The sequence below is a fragment of the Scomber japonicus genome, unplaced genomic scaffold, assembly GCF_027409825.1.
Source record: "Scomber japonicus isolate fScoJap1 unplaced genomic scaffold, fScoJap1.pri scaffold_658, whole genome shotgun sequence".
Classification (NCBI taxonomy): Eukaryota; Metazoa; Chordata; class Actinopteri; order Scombriformes; family Scombridae; genus Scomber; species Scomber japonicus.
In genome coordinates this window covers 1,448-18,661 of record NW_026518708.1, presented here as the reverse complement: position 1 = coordinate 18,661, position 17,214 = coordinate 1,448, and the positions used below count along the sequence as shown (strand labels likewise).

The 17,214-nt window shown below is 44.9% G+C and overlaps 1 protein-coding gene across 1 annotated transcript; it reads left to right on the top strand.

Moving 5' to 3' along the window:
* Positions 1–1,761: 1,761 nt before the first annotated feature.
* On the top strand, positions 1,762–14,724 carry LOC128354825 (sodium- and chloride-dependent creatine transporter 1-like; the record flags this gene model as incomplete). Its single annotated transcript, XM_053314975.1, has 3 exons — positions 1,762–1,893; positions 8,446–8,713; positions 14,592–14,724. Coding segments are annotated over 3 exons (533 nt in total), but the record flags the coding sequence as incomplete, so codon positions are not given.
* Between the last annotated feature and the right edge of the window lie 2,490 nt (positions 14,725–17,214).

Genomic DNA, 17,214 nt, shown 5'->3' with positions numbered 1-17,214 from the left:
CAGACAGAAGCAGCCATACTTACAGGATAGACTCACAAGCACTTCATTTAAAGTGATTAATTGTTGCAGCTTTATATTTAAGTTTTATTTATTTGTTTTATTTATTTAAAGGTTTAGAAATCAGAGACACATTAATAAAATATTTTAATCACCCTCTTCCTCCCTTCCATCCTTCATTCTGTCTGTCCTTCCTCCATTCCCTTTTCTTCCTTCCTTCCCTCCTTTCTTCCTTCTGTCCTTCCTCCATCCTCCTTTCCTTCCTTCCCTCCCTCCCTCCTTCCTCCTTCTTCCTTCCTTCCTTCCTTCCTTCCTTCCTTCCTTCCTGTCTCTTTTCCTTTCTCCTCCCTCCTTCCTTTTTCCCTCCTTTCCTTCCTTCCTTTCTTCCTTCCTTCCTTCCTTCCTTCCTTCCTTCCTTCCTGTCTCTTTTCCTTTCTCCCTCCCTCCTTCCTTCCTTCTTCCTCCCTCTCTTCTCCCTCCTTCCTTCCTTCCTTCTGTCCTTCCACCCTTCCTTCTTCCCTCCTTCCCTTCCTTCCTATCCTCCCTCCCTTCTTCCCTTCCTCTTTTCCTTCCTCCCTCCCTTCTTCCCTTCCTCTTTTCCTTCCTCCCTCCCTTCACCCCTTCCTTCTTTCCTTCCTTCCTTCCTTCCTTCCTTCCTTCCTCCCTCCTACATACCTTCCTTCCTTTCGTTCCTCCCCCCTTCTTTCCTCCCTTCCTTCCTTCCTTTCCTTCCTTCTCTCCTTTCTCTTTCCCTCCCTCCTTCCTTCTCTTCCCTCCTTTCCTTCCTCCTTCCTTTCCTTCCTCCCTCCTCTCCTTCCTTGACTCGAGGACAACAGGAGTGTGTCATGCTCTCTCTTCTCCCTCCTTCCTTCCTTCCTCCCTCCCTTCTGTCCTTCCTTCCTCCTTCCTTCTTCGTTCCTGTTTAATTTACTCTCATCCATCATCAGCTGGGACTCTTATATTCATCATAGAGACAGAAGCAGCCATACTTACAGTTCAGACTCACAAGCACTTCATTTAAAGGAAAGCAGATTTAATTATAGAGAGGAGGAGGAACTCAATGTGCTTTATATAAAAACTCATATTTAACAGGAAGAAATGGAAATTAAAACAATAAAAGGTTATTGAAATGTTAAATAGTCACCCTGAAAGAATATAAAAAGATTCTTCCTCTCTTCCTTCCTTCCTCCCTCCATCCCCTTTTCTTCCTTCCTTCCTTCCTTCCTTCCCTTTCTCCCTCCCTTCCTTCCTTCCTTCCTTTCTCTTTTCCTTTCTCCCTCCCTTCCTTCCTTCCTCTTTTCCTTTCTCCCTCCCTCCTTTCCTTCATTCCTTTCTTCCCTCCCTCCCTCCTTTCCTTCCTTCCTTCCTATTTTCCTACTTTTCTTCCTGCCTACTTTCCTACTTTCCTACTTTCCTACTTTCCTACTTTCCTTCCTTCCTTCCTTCCTTCCCTCCCTCCTTCCTTCCTTCTTCTCTCCCTCATTTCCTTCCTTCTTCCTCCCTTCCTCCCTCCTTTCCTTTCTTCCTTCCCTCCCTCCCTCCTTCCTTCCCTCGTTCCTTCCTTCCTCCCTGCTTTCCTTCCTTCCCTCCCTCCTTCCTTCCTTCTTCTCTCCCTCCTTTCCTTCCTTCTTCCTCCCTTCCTTCCTTGGCTGGAGGACACCAGACACTATAACTAACTATATATAAAAAAACATGCATACAAGTCTCAGTTATCAAATATCCGACTGTCCTTGAACGTCTCTCTCTCTGTGTTTCCTCCTGCAGGAGTCTTCCTCATCCCTTACCTGCTCTTCATCTTCGTGGGAGGAATCCCGATCTTCTTCCTGGAGATCGCTCTGGGTCAGTTCATGAAGGCCGGCAGCATCAACGTGTGGAACATCGCTCCGCTCTTTAAAGGTGCAGATCGTCTTTTTATCTCACTGGAGTTTCTATCGTCATGTTGGGAGAAATAAAACTTAAAGGGTTTAATCCTGTGTTCATCCTAAAAGAAAGAAAGAAAGAATGAAAGTCAGACTTCATTCATTCATTCATTCATTCATACGTTCATACGTTCCTCCTGTTGTCCTCGAGACAAGGACGGAAGGGAGGAAGAAGGAAGGAAGGAGGGATAAAAAGAAGGAAGGAAGGAAGGACAGCAGGAAGGATGAAAGGAGGGAAGGAAGGGAGGGAGGAAAGGAGGAAAGGAGGAAGGGAAGAAGGAGGAAGGAAGGAAAGGAGGAAAGAAGGAAGAAAGAAAGGAAGGGAAGGAAGGGAGGAAAAAAGGAAGAAAGAAAGGAAGGGAAGGAAGGGAGGAAGAAGGAAGGGAGGAAGAAAGGAAGGGAGGAAGAATGAAGAAAGGAGGGAGGGAAGAAGGGGGAGGGAGGGAGGGATGGAGGAAAGGCGGAAAGGAGGAAGGAAGGAAGGGAGGAAGAAGGAAGAAAGTAGGGAGGGAGGGAGGTGGAAGAAAGGAAGGAGGGAGGGAGGAAAGGAGGAAAGGGGGAAGGGCAAAAGGAAGGAGGGAGGAAGAAGGAAGGGAGGAAGAATGAAGGAAGGGAGGGAGGGAAGAAGGAAGGAGGGAGGGAGGGATGGAGGAAAGGCGGAAAGGAGGAAGAACGAAGGAAGGAAGGGAGGGAAGAAGGAAGAAAGAAAGGAAAGAGGGAGGAAAGGAGGAAGGGAAGAAGGAAGGAGGGAGGAAGAAAGGGAAGAAGGAAGGAAGGAATGAAGGAAGGAAAGTAGGAAGGAAAGGAGTAACAAGGAAGGAAAGGAGGAAGGGAGGAAGGAAGGGAGGAAAGGAAAGAAGGAGGGAGGGAGAAGGAAGTAAAGGAGGGAGGAAAAGAGGGAGGGAGAAAAGGAAAGAAGGAGCGGGGGAGGGACGGAGGGAAGGAGGAAGGGAAGAAGGAACGAGGGAGGAAGAAAGGAAAGGACGGAAGGAAAGGAGGGAGGGAAAAGGAGGGAAGGAAAGGAGGGAGGAAGGAAGGAAGGAAAGGAGGAAAGCGAGAGGTAGGGAAGAAAGAGAAGGAGGGAGGAAAGGAGGAAGGAAGGATAAAAGGAACAAAAAGAAGACAGGAAGGAAAGGAGAGAGGAAGGAAGGGAGGAAAGGAAAGAAGGAGGGAGGGAGGGAGAAGGAAGTAAAGGAGGGAGGAAGGAAAGGAGGAAAGGACTCAGGATTCAGTATTGAGAAGTATGTCAGATACAGATCAACAGAATGTAAAACTCTGACGTCCTGCTGCCAAATAACGCTCGCCGACATCTGTTTCACAAACCCAAACCCCTTAACGTGGCAGGCGAGGTCGCGTCGCCACGGCAACAGACATAAATCCATGCAGTAAGCAGTTTAGGTGCGTTTGACACGTCAGTCAGTCAGTCTGCAAACACACATTCAGGAACAGGGGGGGTTATCAGGACCGTAATCTGTGATCCTGCTCTACGTGACTGTAGACACACACACACACACACACACACACACACACACACACACACACACACACACACACACACACACACACACATAGACACACAGACACACATAGACACATGCACACACACATAGACACACACACACACACACACATAGACACATGCACACACATGCACACATAGACACACACACGGCTGGAGAGCTACACACGCACAAACACACACGCACACACGCACAAACACACACGCACACACGCACGCACACAAATGCACACACACACACACACACACATATACACACACACACATACACACTTGCACATACGGCTGGAGAGCTACACACATAGACACACACACACACACATAGACACACACATGCACACAAGGCTGGTTAACACACACACACACACACACACACACACACATGCACACAAGGCTGGTTAACACACACACACACACACACACACACATGCACACAAGGCTGGTTAACACACACACACATGCACACACACACACACACACACACACACACATGCACACAAGGCTGGTTAACACACACACACACACACACACACACACACACACATTGATAGTGTCTTTTGTTCCTTCATATCTTTGTTAGCTCAGCAGTTTATCAGCTGTTTGATCTTCACATGAAACACATGATGTCATTAACTCAGACCTTCCTGTCACCTTTAAACCTGCTGCACTGTTCATTCTACTCTACTCTACCTTCATTCATCCATTCATCCATTCATCCATTCATTCATTCATTCACTCATCCACTCATCCATTCATCCATTCATTCATTCATTCATTCATTCATTCATTCACTCATCCACTCATCCATTCATTCATTCATTCATTCAACACACACATTATACTATATATATAAACTAGGGCTGTCAAACGATTAATTTTTTAATCGAGATTAATCACAGAATTTCCATAGTTAATCGCGATTAATGGCGTTTTGAATGTCATGTTTAAAATCCTGTTATTTTCCATTTGAAGGCAGTTTTAAGCCCATAATGTAAAGCATTTCTTACCAGAGTGTCTTAACTGGGAATCAATCACGGCTCTGCTGCGACTCCCACACTCCAAAATGGTCCTTTGGTGGAGCTGAGGCTGGCTTGGCTGCACCTGGGTGTTTAGCGTGGAGGTGCTAACTCAAACTCCACGTACTCCGGTGGTAGTTAAACTCCGTTTGACACAGGTTGCATTTTACTTTTGACTTGTCAACTGAAGCGTCTGGAAGTGTTTTAAAGTTAAACAAGCCGTTCAAAAGTCCAGTAGCTCTCTTACTTTCCATCAGCGCGGTAGGTTTACTGCAGGAGGCCACTTCAAAGCATAGCGCTACAGCTAGAGGAGCCGTCTACGGGGGAGGAGAAGGGACAAAAAGGCTTGCAACATTAAAATGAGATTAAAAAAATTAACGCGTTATGGATTGCATTAATCTAATCACGATTAATGCGTTAACGCTGACAGCCCTAATGTAAATATATATATATATTACATTACATGCTGCTCTAACACTGATGCTTCACTATTAATAATCTAATGATGTCATATATTATAATTATAATATCAGTCAGAGGAAGGAACAGCTGAGCATCATGGGAAGTGTAGTTGTTTCCTTGCAGTCTAACTTCTTCTTCTTCTTCTTCTTCTTCTTCTTCTTCTTCTTCTTCTTCTACTTCTTCTTCTTCTTCTTCTTCTACTTCTTCTTCTTCTTCTTCTGCTTCTTCTTCTTCTTCTTCTTCTGCTTCTTCTTCTTCTTCTTCTCCTTCTTCTTCTTCTTCTTCTTCTTCTTCTTCTTCTTCTTCTTCTTCTTCTTCAGTACTTTTACTTGTAATGTAGTATTTGTACATGCTGTGTTAGTACTTTTAGGATGTGAGTACTACTTTCACTGCTGATGAAAACAGGAAGTTAACACAATCCAATTTCTCTCTGATTGCTCCTTTTGAATAGTGATTTTGAGTTTGATGGACTGAAGCTGAGTTAAAGCTTAAAACAGGTCAGATGAGAGTTATCTGCTTTAGAGTCAGCAGTTTATATCTGATCTCAGCACAGTCATGAGTAATTAGGACGGTTCAGTGTCTCTCTGGGTCTCTGAGTTCAAACTTTATAGTAGTTTAACATTAACGGGACACGTGGAGCTTCTTCTTCTTCTGTTCAGGTGATGAGTTCAGGGTCGGTCAGAGCTACATGTTCAGGTGATGAGTTCAGGGTCAGTCAGAGCTTCGTGTTCAGGTGATGAGTTCAGGGTCAGTCAGAGCTTCGTGTTCAGGTGATGAGTTCAGGGTCGGTCAGAGCTTCGTGTTCAGGTGATGAGTTCAGGGTCAGTCAGAGCTTCGTGTTCAGGTGATGAGTTCAGGGTCGGTCAGAGCTTCGTGTTCAGGTGATGAGTTCAGGGGTCGGTCAGAGCTTCCTGTTCAGGTGATGAGTTCAGGGTCAGTCAGAGCTTCGTGTTCAGGTGATGAGTTCAGGGTCGGTCAGAGCTACATGTTCAGGTGATGAGTTCAGGGTCGGTCAGAGCTTCATGTTCAGGTGATGAGTTCAGGGTCAGTCAGAGCTTCATGTTCAGGTGATGAGTTCAGGGGTCGGTCAGAGCTTCGTGTTCAGGTGATGAGTTCAGGGTCGGTCAGAGGTTCGTGTTCAGGTGATGAGTTCAGGGTCAGTCAAAGCTTCGTGTTCAGGTGATGAGTTCAGGGTCAGTCAAAGCTTCATGTTCAGGTGATGAGTTCAGGGTCGGTCAGAGCTTCGTGTTCAGGTGATGAGTTCAGGGTCGGTCAGAGCTTCGTGTTCAGGTGATGAGTTCAGGGTCGGTCAGAGCTTCGTGTTCAGGTGATGAGTTCAGGGTCGGTCAGAGCTTCGTGTTCAGGTGATGAGTTCAGGGTCAGTCAGAGCTTCATGTTCAGGTGATGAGTTCAGGGTCGGTCAGAGCTTCATGTTCAGGTGATGAGTTCAGGGTCGGTCAGAGCTTCGTGTTCAGGTGATGAGTTCAGGGTCAGTCAGAGCTACATGTTCAGGTGATGAGTTCAGGGTCAGTCAGAGCTTCGTGTTCAGGTGATGAGTTCAGGGTCGGTCAGAGCTTCATGTTCAGGTGATGAGTTCAGGGGTCGGTCAGAGCTTCGTGTTCAGGTGATGAGTTCAGGGTCAGTCAGAGCTTCGTGTTCAGGTGATGAGTTCAGGGTCAGTCAGAGCTTCGTGTTCAGGTGATGAGTTCAGGGTCGGTCAGAGCTTCGTGTTCAGGTGATGAGTTCAGGGTCAGTCAGAGCTTCGTGTTCAGGTGATGAGTTCAGGGTCGGTCAGAGCTTCGTGTTCAGGTGATGAGTTCAGGGGTCGGTCAGAGCTTCCTGTTCAGGTGATGAGTTCAGGGTCAGTCAGAGCTACATGTTCAGGTGATGAGTTCAGGGTCAGTCAGAGCTTCGTGTTCAGGTGATGAGTTCAGGGTCGGTCAGAGCTTCATGTTCAGGTGATGAGTTCAGGGGTCGGTCAGAGCTTCGTGTTCAGGTGATGAGTTCAGGGTCAGTCAGAGCTTCATGTTCAGGTGATGAGTTCAGGGGTAGGTCAGAGCTACATGTTCAGGTGATGAGTTCAGGGGTCGGTCAGAGCTTCATGTTCAGGTGATGAGTTCAGGGGTTGGTCAGAGCTACATGTTCAGGTGATGAGTTCAGGGTCAGTCAGAGCTTCGTGTTCAGGTGATGAGTTCAGGGGTCGATCAGAGCTTCATGTTCAGGTGATGAGTTCAGGGTCAGTCAGAGCTTCGTGTTCAGGTGATGAGTTCAGGGTCAGTCAGACTGTCAGGTGATGAGTTCAGGGGTCGGTCAGAGCTTCATGTTCAGGTGATGAGTTCAGGGTCGGTCAGACTGTCAGGTGATGAGTTCAGGGTCAGTCAGACTGTCAGGTGTTACTGAGGATCATAAACTCATAACACACCATCACAAGATTTACTTTATTATTGATTTTTGTTACATAAAGGGTCAGTGAGGTTGTTAGTGTCCATGTGGTTTAGTTTAAACGTAAAATAAAGACGAGAGTTTGATTAAAGGTTCAATTAAGAGCTGAATGTTAAAGTGTTCCTTCACAATAAAACGTCATCAGTCTGCAGCTCAGGATTCAAATCAGTGATATAAAGAGTCAGTGATGTGTTTTAGTGTCCATGTGGTTTAGTTTAAATTTAAAGGGTTAAAATGTGAAAATAAACGCATGAATAACTTCACACATTCTTTTTTTTGTGGACCCAGCATCAAATTTCTGATGCTGGGTCTTATTCTTCTTTCTTTCTTTCTCCTCTTCCTCTTCCTTTTCTTTCTCCTTGTCCTTCTCTCTTCCTATCTTTTCTCCTCCTACTTCTTGTTCTTTCTCTTCTTCCTCCTTCATCTTTCTTCCTTTCTCTCTAGGTGGATAAAATATGTAATATATATCATTCTTTTGTGGTTACACCATTTGACATTTTCAGGAGCATTCAGTCTGACTTTTAACAAACCTGATGCTGCTTTTAAAACTAGTTTAACCCTCCTGTTGTCCTCGAGTCAAGAAAGGAAGGAAAGATGGAAGGAAGGAAGGAAAGAAGAAAAGGAGGGAGGAAGGAAGGGAAGAAGAAAAGGAGAGAGGAAGGAAGGGAGGAAAGGAAAGGAAAGAAGGAAGGGAGGAAGGGAGGAGGAAGGGAGGGAGGAAAGGAACGAGGAAGGGAGGAAGGTAGGAAAGAAGGACAGAGGAAAGAAGAAAGGGAGGAAGGAGGAAGGGAGGGAGGAAAGGAATGAGGAAGGGAGGAAAGAAGGAAAGAAGGACAGAGGAAAGAAGGAAGGGAGGAAGGACGGTGGGAGGAAGGGAGGGAAGGGAGGGAGGAAGGAAGGGAGGAAAGGAAAGAAGGAAGGAAGAAAGAAGGAAAGGAGGGGGAAGGAAAGAAGAAAAGGAGGAAGGAAGGAAGAAAGGAAGGAAGGAAGGAAGGAAGGAAGGAAGGAAGGAAGGAAGGATGGATGGATGGATGAATGAGCTTTATAAAGAGTATGATATTAATAAATCGTCTCCCGTCTTCGTCCTCAGGTCTCGGTTACGCCTCCATGGTGATCGTCTTCTTCTGCAACACGTACTACATCATGGTGCTGGCGTGGGGCTTCTACTACCTGATCAAGTCCTTTAACTCCGTCCTCCCGTGGGCGTCCTGCGGCAACGAATGGAACACGCCCAACTGCATCGAGATCTTCCGCCACTCGGACTGTAAGAACGGCAGCATGGCCAACGTCACCATGGTGGGAAACCTGACCTGCGCCGAGCTGGCCGACGCCCGCTCGCCCATCATCGAGTTCTGGGAGTGAGTTCTCTGGGTGTTTGTTTGTTGTGTGTGGTGTGACGATGAGTTCAGGCTCAGTGTGGGAGCGTGGGACAGGTTGGTTCATGTTTGGTTAGTCATTAAAGGGCACGTATAGTTCAACACATCGACACATTATCACATCAGCTGATCACTGAGTCATAAATCCAGAGACGTGACAGACTGCATGTTAGACTTTGGCTAATTACACCACTTTATAGAGGGACTTGAACGCCTCATGACTGTTTGTTCCTGAACGCATCACAATTATTTTAGTTGTTCCTGAACATTTCATGATAGTTTTTAATTTCATTTTGGAATTACAATTGTTTTAGTTTCTTAATGCCCCACACTTATTTTAGTTCCTGAATGCATCACTGTCATTTTAATTTTGGAACAGCTCACAATTGTTTGTTCCTGAACGCATCACAATTATTTTGGTTCCTGAACACCAACGTTCATGTTTAATTCCTGAATGCCCCGCAGTCAGTATAGTTCCTGAACGCACCACAATTGTTTTAGTTGTTCCTGAACATTTCATGATAGTTTAAATTACTGAATGCCCCAGAGTCATTATTTTCATTTTGGAACGCTCTACAATAGTTTTGGTTCCTGAACGCATCACAGTCATTTTCATTGTGGAACAGCTCACAATTGTTTTAGTTTCTAAATGCCCCACAATTATTTTAATTGCTGAATTCCCTGCAATCAGTATAGTTCCTGAATGCCCCACAATTGTTTTAATTCCTGAATACCCTGCAATCATTATAGTTCTTGAACGCACCACATTCATTTTCATTGTGGATTGTTTTAGTTTCTAAAAGCCCCACAATAGTTTTGGTTCCTGAAAACCAACTTTCATGTTTAATTCCTGAATGCCCCACAGTCAGTATAGTTCCTGAACACCACAATTGTTTTAATTCCTGAATGCCCCGCAGTCAGTATAGTTCCTGAACGCCCCACAATTGTTTTAATTCCTGAATGCCCCGCAGTCAGTATAGTTCTTGAATGAACTGCAGTCATTTTCATTGTGGATTGTTTAAAACCCCATAATTATTTTGGTTCCTGAACGCATCACAATAATTTTCCTTTTGGAACAGCTCACAATAGTTTTAATTTCTAAAAGCCCCACAATTGTTTTAATTCCTGAACACACCGCAGTAATTTTCATTGTGGATTGTTTTAGTTTCTAAATTCCCCACAATTATTTTGGTTCCTGAACACCAACATTTATTTTAATTCCTGAATGCCCCAAAGTCAGTATAGTTATTGAACGCACCGCAGTCATTTTCATTGTGGATTGTTTTCATTGTGGATTGTTTTCATTGTGGATTGCTTAAAACCCCATAATTATTTTGGTTCCTGAATGCATCACAGTCATTATCCTTTTGGAACAGCTCACAATAGTTTTAATTTCTAAAAGTCCTGAATGCCCCGCAGTCAGTATAGTTCCTGAATGCCCCGCAGTCAGTATAGTTCCTGAATGCCCCGCAATCAGTATAGTTCCTGAATGCCCCGCAGTCAGTATAGTTCCTGAACGCACCGCAGTCATTTTCATTGTGGATTGTTTTAGTTTCTTGTTGTTTTCGTTCCTGAACCCCTCAAACGCCCCATGCTGTGTTTAGTCCCTGAACGCCTCGCTGCTGTTGTGTCTGCCAGCATTCATTCTCTTCAGGTTTGTTGTAACTATAGTTTGGATTTTAATGGTTTTAATGGTTTTAATGGTTTTATTGGATTCAGTTCTTGTGAGTTGTCCCAGTTAGGAGTCAGCTGACGGCGGGTTTCAAACAGCTGATCATGTGACCTCCTCCTCCTCCGCTGTGTGATGCTTTTATTGTAGCAGCAGATTAACCTCCTCCTGGTGTAAATCTCTTTATCCTCTCTGAAATATGCTGCTGTGTTTTCAGCTCGGCTAAACCGGCGACCTGCTGCTGAGTCAAACCCAAAACATCAACATACCTGTCAGCAGTGAAGCATGATGGGAAGAAAAACTGTTTTATAATATAATAAATAAATAATAGACTTTACCACCTGAGAGGTTTCCATAAACTTTACCTTCATTTAAACCAAAGGGAACATTCATTGGTCCAGTTGTTGAAAGTAGTCTCCAACAAAAAGTAATATTTCCTCCTGTTCATTTGTTAAAAAGCTACTTTGATCAGCTGTTTTAGGGAATTATTGATATATGAAGGAAGGGAGGGAGAAAGGAAAAAAGGAAGGAAGGAAGGAAGGTAGGAGGGAGAAAGGCAAATAGGAAGGGAGGAAGGAAGGAAAGAAGGAATGGAGGAAGGTAGGGGGGAGGAAAGAAGGGAGGGAGGGAGGAAAGAAGGAAGGAAAGGAAGGAGGGATGAAGGAAGGAAGGAAGAAAGGGGGATGGAAGAAGGAAAGAAGGAAGGGAAGAAAGAGAGAGGAAGGAAAGAAAGAGACAAGGAGGGAGGGAGGGAGGGAGGGAGGACAGACAGAAGGAAGGACGGAAGGAAGGAAGGAAGGAAGGAACAGTCAAACAGACGGGGTCACTTTGACCCGGGAGGACGACAGGAAGTTTAAACAGGGCTGTACTTCTATATTTGCTTTTCCTTGATTGACACGTGTCTACGGTTGCTATAGATACAGGTTGTGCTACGGTTGCTATAGATACAGGTTGTTCTATGGTTGCTATAGATACAGGTTGTTCTATGGTTGCTATAGATACAGGTCGTGCTATGGTTGCTATAGATACAGGTTGCTCTATGGTTGCTATAGATACAGGTTGTTCTATGGTTGCTATAGATACAGGTTGTTCTATGGTTGCTATAGATACAGGTTGTGCTATGGTTGCTATAGATACAGGTTGTTCTATGGTTGCTATAGATACAGGTTGCTCTATGGTTGCTATAGATACAGGTTGTGCTATGGTTGCCATAGACACAGGTTGTTCTATGGTTGCTACAGTTACAGGTTGTTCTATGGTTGCTATAGATACAGGTTGTTCTATGGTTGCTATAGATACAGGTTGTGCTATGGTTGCTATAGACACAGGTTGTTCTATGGTTGCTATAGATACAGGTTGTTCTATGGTTGCTATAGATACAGGTTGCGCTAGGGTTGCTATAGATACAGGTTGTGCTATGGTTGCTATAGATACAGGTTGTGCTACAGTTGCTATAGATACAGGTTGCGCTATGGTTGCTATAGATACAGGTTGTGTTATGGTTGCTATAGATACAGGTTGTTCTATGGTTGCTATATATACAGGTTGTGCTATGGTTGCTATAGATACAGGTTGTGCTATGGTTGCTATAGATACAGGTTGTGTTATGGTTGCTATAGATACAGGTTGTTCTATGGTTGCTATATATACAGGTTGTGCTATGGTTGCTATAGATACAGGTTGTGCTATGGTTGCTATAGATACAGGTTGTGTTATGGTTGCTATAGATACAGGTTGTTCTATGGTTGCTATAGATACAGGTCGTGTTACGGTTGCTATAGATACAGGTTGCGCTATGGTTGCTATAGATACAGGTTGCTCTATGGTTGCTATAGATACAGGTTGTTCTATGGTTGCTATAGTTACAGGTTGTACATGAACAGAATGAGTCTCTAACATGATTTTAATAAAAGTTTAGAACCAGTGAAGGTGTGAATGAGTCTGTAGAGGCTGTAAAACATCACATTTAGACTCAATGAGAGAAATAAATCATGTTTTATGTTGTCATGGCCTCCCGGTGTGACCTTAACCTTCGTATCGTCCTCCGGGTCAAATTGACCCTGTCTGTTTTGACTGTTCCTCCCTTCCTCCTTTCCTTCTTTCCCTCTTTCCTTCCGTCTGTCCTTCCTCCATCCCTCCTTCTCTCTTTCTTCCCTTCCTTCTTTCCTTCCTTTCTCTTTCCTCACTTCCTTCCTCCATCCCCCTTTCTTCCTTCCTTCCTTCCTTCCTTCCTTCCCTCCTTCCCTCCTTCCTTCCCTCCTTCCCTCCTTCCTTCCTTCCTGTTCTCCTTCCTTACTCCCTGCTTTCCTTCCTTCTTTCCTCCCTTCCTTCCTTCCTTCCTTCCTCCTTTCCTTCCTTCCTTATTCCTCCCTTCTTTCCTTCCTTTCTTCCTTCCTCTCCTACCTCCCCTACCTCCCTTACTTCTTTCCTTTCCTCCCTTTCTTCCTCCCTCCTTTCCTTACCCTTCATCCTTTCCTCCCTCCCTACTTTCCTTCCTTCCTTCTTCCTCCCTTCCTTCCTTCCTTGACACGAGGACAACAGGAGGGTTGAAAAGAGTTCATGTGACTTAGCTGTGTGTGTTTTGGAGGTGTATCGTTGTATTAAGATGAGTTTAAATCAATTATTTGCAGTGTGGTCAGATGTTCTTCATTAACCCTTTAGAGGACACTCATTGAAAGGAAGGGAGGAAGGAAGGAAGGAAGGAAGGAGGGAGGAAGGAAAGGAAGGAAGGACGGAGGAAAGAAGGAAGGAAGGAAGGTAGGGGGGAGGAAAGAAAGAGAAGGAGGGAGGGAGGAAGGGAAGAAAGAAGGAAGGAAGGAAGGAAGGAAGAAGAAAGGGGGATGGAGGAAGGAAAGAAGGAAGGGAGGAGAGAAGGAGGGAGGGAGGAAGGACAGATGGAAGGAAGGAAGGAAGGACCGAGGAAGGAAAGAAGGAAGGGAGGAGAGAAGGAGGGAGGGAGGAAGGACAGATGGAAGGAACGAAAGGAAGGAAGGACGGAGGAAATAAGGAACGAGGGAGGGAGAAAGGAAAAGAGGAAGGTAAGAAAGAAGGCAGGGAGGAAGGAAAGGAAGGAAGGAAGGAGGAAAGAAGGAAGGAAGGAAGGTAGGGGGGAGGAAAGAAAGAGAAGGAGGGAGGGAGGGAGGAAGGGAAGAAAGAAGGAAGGAAGGAAGGAAGAAGAAAGGGGGATGGAGGAAGGAAAGAAGGAAGGGAGGAGAGAAGGAGGGAGGGAGGAAGAACAGATGGAAGGAAGGAAGGAAGGAAGGAAGGACCGAGGAAGGAAAGAAGGAAGGGAGGAGAGAAGGAGGGAGGGAGGAAGGACAGATGGAAGGAACGAAAGGAAGGAAGGACGGAGGAAATAAGGAACGAGGGAGGGAGAAAGGAAAAGAGGAAGGTAAGAAAGAAGGCAGGGAGGAAGGAAAGGAGGTGACTGTGACTGGTTTGCAGTGTTTGCAGTAACGCGAGCTGCTGGGGAGTGAGCTTATAATGGAACTGGTTAGATCTGGTTTTTATTATTAGTCATTAAAGGGCCGACACGTACACTTTACCACCGCACACGCTACAGCAGAAAAAATAATGACGTCATCACATCAGCTGATCACTGAGTCGTAAATCCAGAGACGTGACAGACTGCATGGTTAGACTTTGACTATTTAAAGTTTATAGAGGGACTTGATTGTTGCACCTGATGCCACTATCATCATCACCATCATCATCATCATCATCATCATCATTCCTCTTCTATCTCTTCTTCATGGTTGTATTTAAAGGAAGCTCTGTGCTCCAACATGCTCCAACATGCTGACTCCCATGCTCCTGTTAATCCCTGAACGCCCCACAATTATTTTGGTCCCTGAACGCCCCACGATAGTTTTGGTCCCTGAACGCCCCACAATTCATGTTCAATTCCTTAATGCCGTGCAGTCAGGTTAGTTCTTGAACGCACCACAATTGTTTTAATTCCTGAATGCCCTGCAGTCATTTTCAGTTTATAGAGGGATTTGATTGTTCCACTTGACACCATCATCATCATCATCATCATCATCATCATCATCATCATCATCATCATCATTCCTCTTCTATCTCTTCTTCATGGTTGTATTTAAAGGAAGCTCTGTGCTCCAACATGCTGACTCCCATGCTCCTGTTAGTTCCTGAACGCCTCATGATAGTTTTAATGTCTCCGTGTTTCAGGCACAAGGTGCTGAATATCTCTCCTGGTCTCGACCACCCGGGGAAGATGAACTGGGAGCTCATGTTGTGTCTGGTGGCCGTCTGGATTCTGGTTTACTTCTGCGTCTGGAAGGGAGTCAAGTCCACCGGAAAGGTAAAAAATGTACAGTTTACACTATTAACCCTCCTGGAAGGGAGGGAGGGAGGGAGGGAGGGAGGAAAGGAGGGAGGGAGGGAGGGAGGGAGGGAGGGAGGAAAGGAGGGAGGGAGGGAGTCAAATCCACCGGAAAGGTAAAAAAACACAAAATACAGAGTTTACACTATCAACCCTCCTGGAAGGGAAGGACGGAGGGGGGAGGGAGGGAGGGAGGGAGGGAGGGAGGAAGGAAAGGAGGGAGGGAGGGAGGAAGGAAGGAAAGGAGGGAGGAAGGAAAGGAGGGAGGGAGGGAGGAAGGGAGGAAAGGAGGGAGGGAGGGAGGAAGGAAAGGAGGGAGGAAGGGAGTCAAATCCACCGGAAAGGTAAAAAATGTACAGTTTACACTATTAACCCTCCTGGAAGGGAAGGAGGGAGGGAGGGAGGAAGGAAGGAAAGGAGGGAGCGGGGAAGGAAGCAAGGGGGATGGAGGAAGGAAAGGAGGGAGGGAGGAAGGAAAGAAAGAGAGAAGGAGGGAGCGGAGAAGGAAGCAAGGGGGATGGAGGAAGGAAGGAAGGAAGACCCTTTCCCTCCTTTCCTCCCTTCCTTCCTCCCTTCCCTCCTTTCCCTCCCTTCCTCCCTTCCCTCCTTTACTTCCCTCCTTTCCTCCCTTCCTTCCTTGACTCGAGGTCACTGTGGGGACGGGATGAGAGGAAAGTCCCCACAGTGTGAGCCGGCTGAGCTGCAGCAGTGTTCACATGTTAGAAACCCTGCAGCCTGTCAGAGTGTGAGGCGAGCTGACAGCTGGGCTCGTTTCAGCCAATTATATAACACAGCTGAGGGTCAGAGGTCACCTGACAGCTTGATTGATCCGCTTCCACGCCGCTCCATGCTGTCAATGAAAAAAGAAAATCGAATAAAATCAAGCTGAGCGTAGTTTGAAGGTGATTTTAAAGGTTAGGAAGGTGAAGGAGGGGAAGGCTAGCAGTTTCCATTGACTTCCAGTGTTTGTGCTAAGCTAAGCTAAGCTAAGCTAAGCTAAGCTAAGCTAGACATGCTGCACCGACATGAAACTGATTCATGTTAACAGGCAAGGCAGCTTTATTTATTTATATATATAGAGCACATTTCATACACAATGGCAACTCAATGTGCTTTATATAAAACATTTAACAGTAAGAATAAGAAATAAAAAAGATTAAAACATGCAATTTGAGAAATAAAAATAAAAACCAAACATTAAAACATATAATTAAACCCCCTCCCCCGCACTAATAATAATAAAAATATAAAAAATAAAAATAAAGTGCAGACAAATAGGAAGAATAGAGCATTAAATAAAAGGTTAAAGCATAAAATAAGAATTTAATTTGCTTTAAATTCATTAAAAGGACATAATCTGACTCTGAGAGGACGGATAGCAGCTCATAAAACTGCTCCTTTAAAACTAGTGTGTGTGTTTGTGTGTGTGTGTGTGAGTGTGTGTGTGTGTGTGTGTGTGTGTGTGTGTGTGTGTGTGTGTCTGAGTGTGTGTGTGTGTGTGTGTGTGTGTGTGTGTGTCTGACTGAGTGGCTTGTGACGATGACTCTCGTACACACTGCTGTCACATGGCAGGCCAAGCGTTGCCATGACTGCAGGAGGGAGGGGTGAGGAGGGGTGAGGAGGGGGGGGGGGTTGTGAGGTGGCGGAGCGTGATTGGCCGTCCAGCAGGAGGGCAGCTTGACTGCAGTGGGACGTGACTGAGAGACACAGAGAGAGGAAGACTCATATGGACACGTGTGCTGAGCGTGGCAGCAGGGAAACCTCATAACTGACACATCGCTGGTGGTTAGATTCATTTACATAAAGAGTTCAAACCACAGGACTCATTTCTCTGTAAGGCCTTTATACAGAGAGAGGATAGATTACTGTGCTACTACTTCCACTTTACTACAGTATTCCCCTTTGATGAAGCTTTATACTTCTACTCTACTACATTTCTGATGTTCAAATGATCCAATATTACAGCAAAAAAAAAAAAGATTAGAGAAAAAGTCCAAAAACTGAAAACACATTTGTGAATGTCTTCCATTAATCATCTCAGCAGCCCTCACATTTAACTGCTGACCCTTTGGAGGGGCCCGACCCCTAGGTTGGGAACCACTGGACTAAACTAGCTAACTGTATATAAAGTAGCATAAACTAGCTAACTGTATAAACTAGCTAACTGTATATAAAGTAGTATAAACTAGCTAACTGTATAAACAAGCTAACTGTATATAAAGTAGTGTAAACTAGCTAACTGTATATAAAGTAGTGTAAACTAGCTAACTGTATATAAAGTAGTATAAACTAGCTAACTGTATATAAAGTAGTGTAAACTAGCTAACTGTATATAAAGTAGTGTAAACTAGCTAACTGTATATAAAGTAGTAAACTAGCTAACTGTATATAAAGTAGTATAAACTAGCTAACTGTATATAAAGTAGTGTAAACTAGCTAACTGTATATAAAGTAGTATAAACTAGCTAA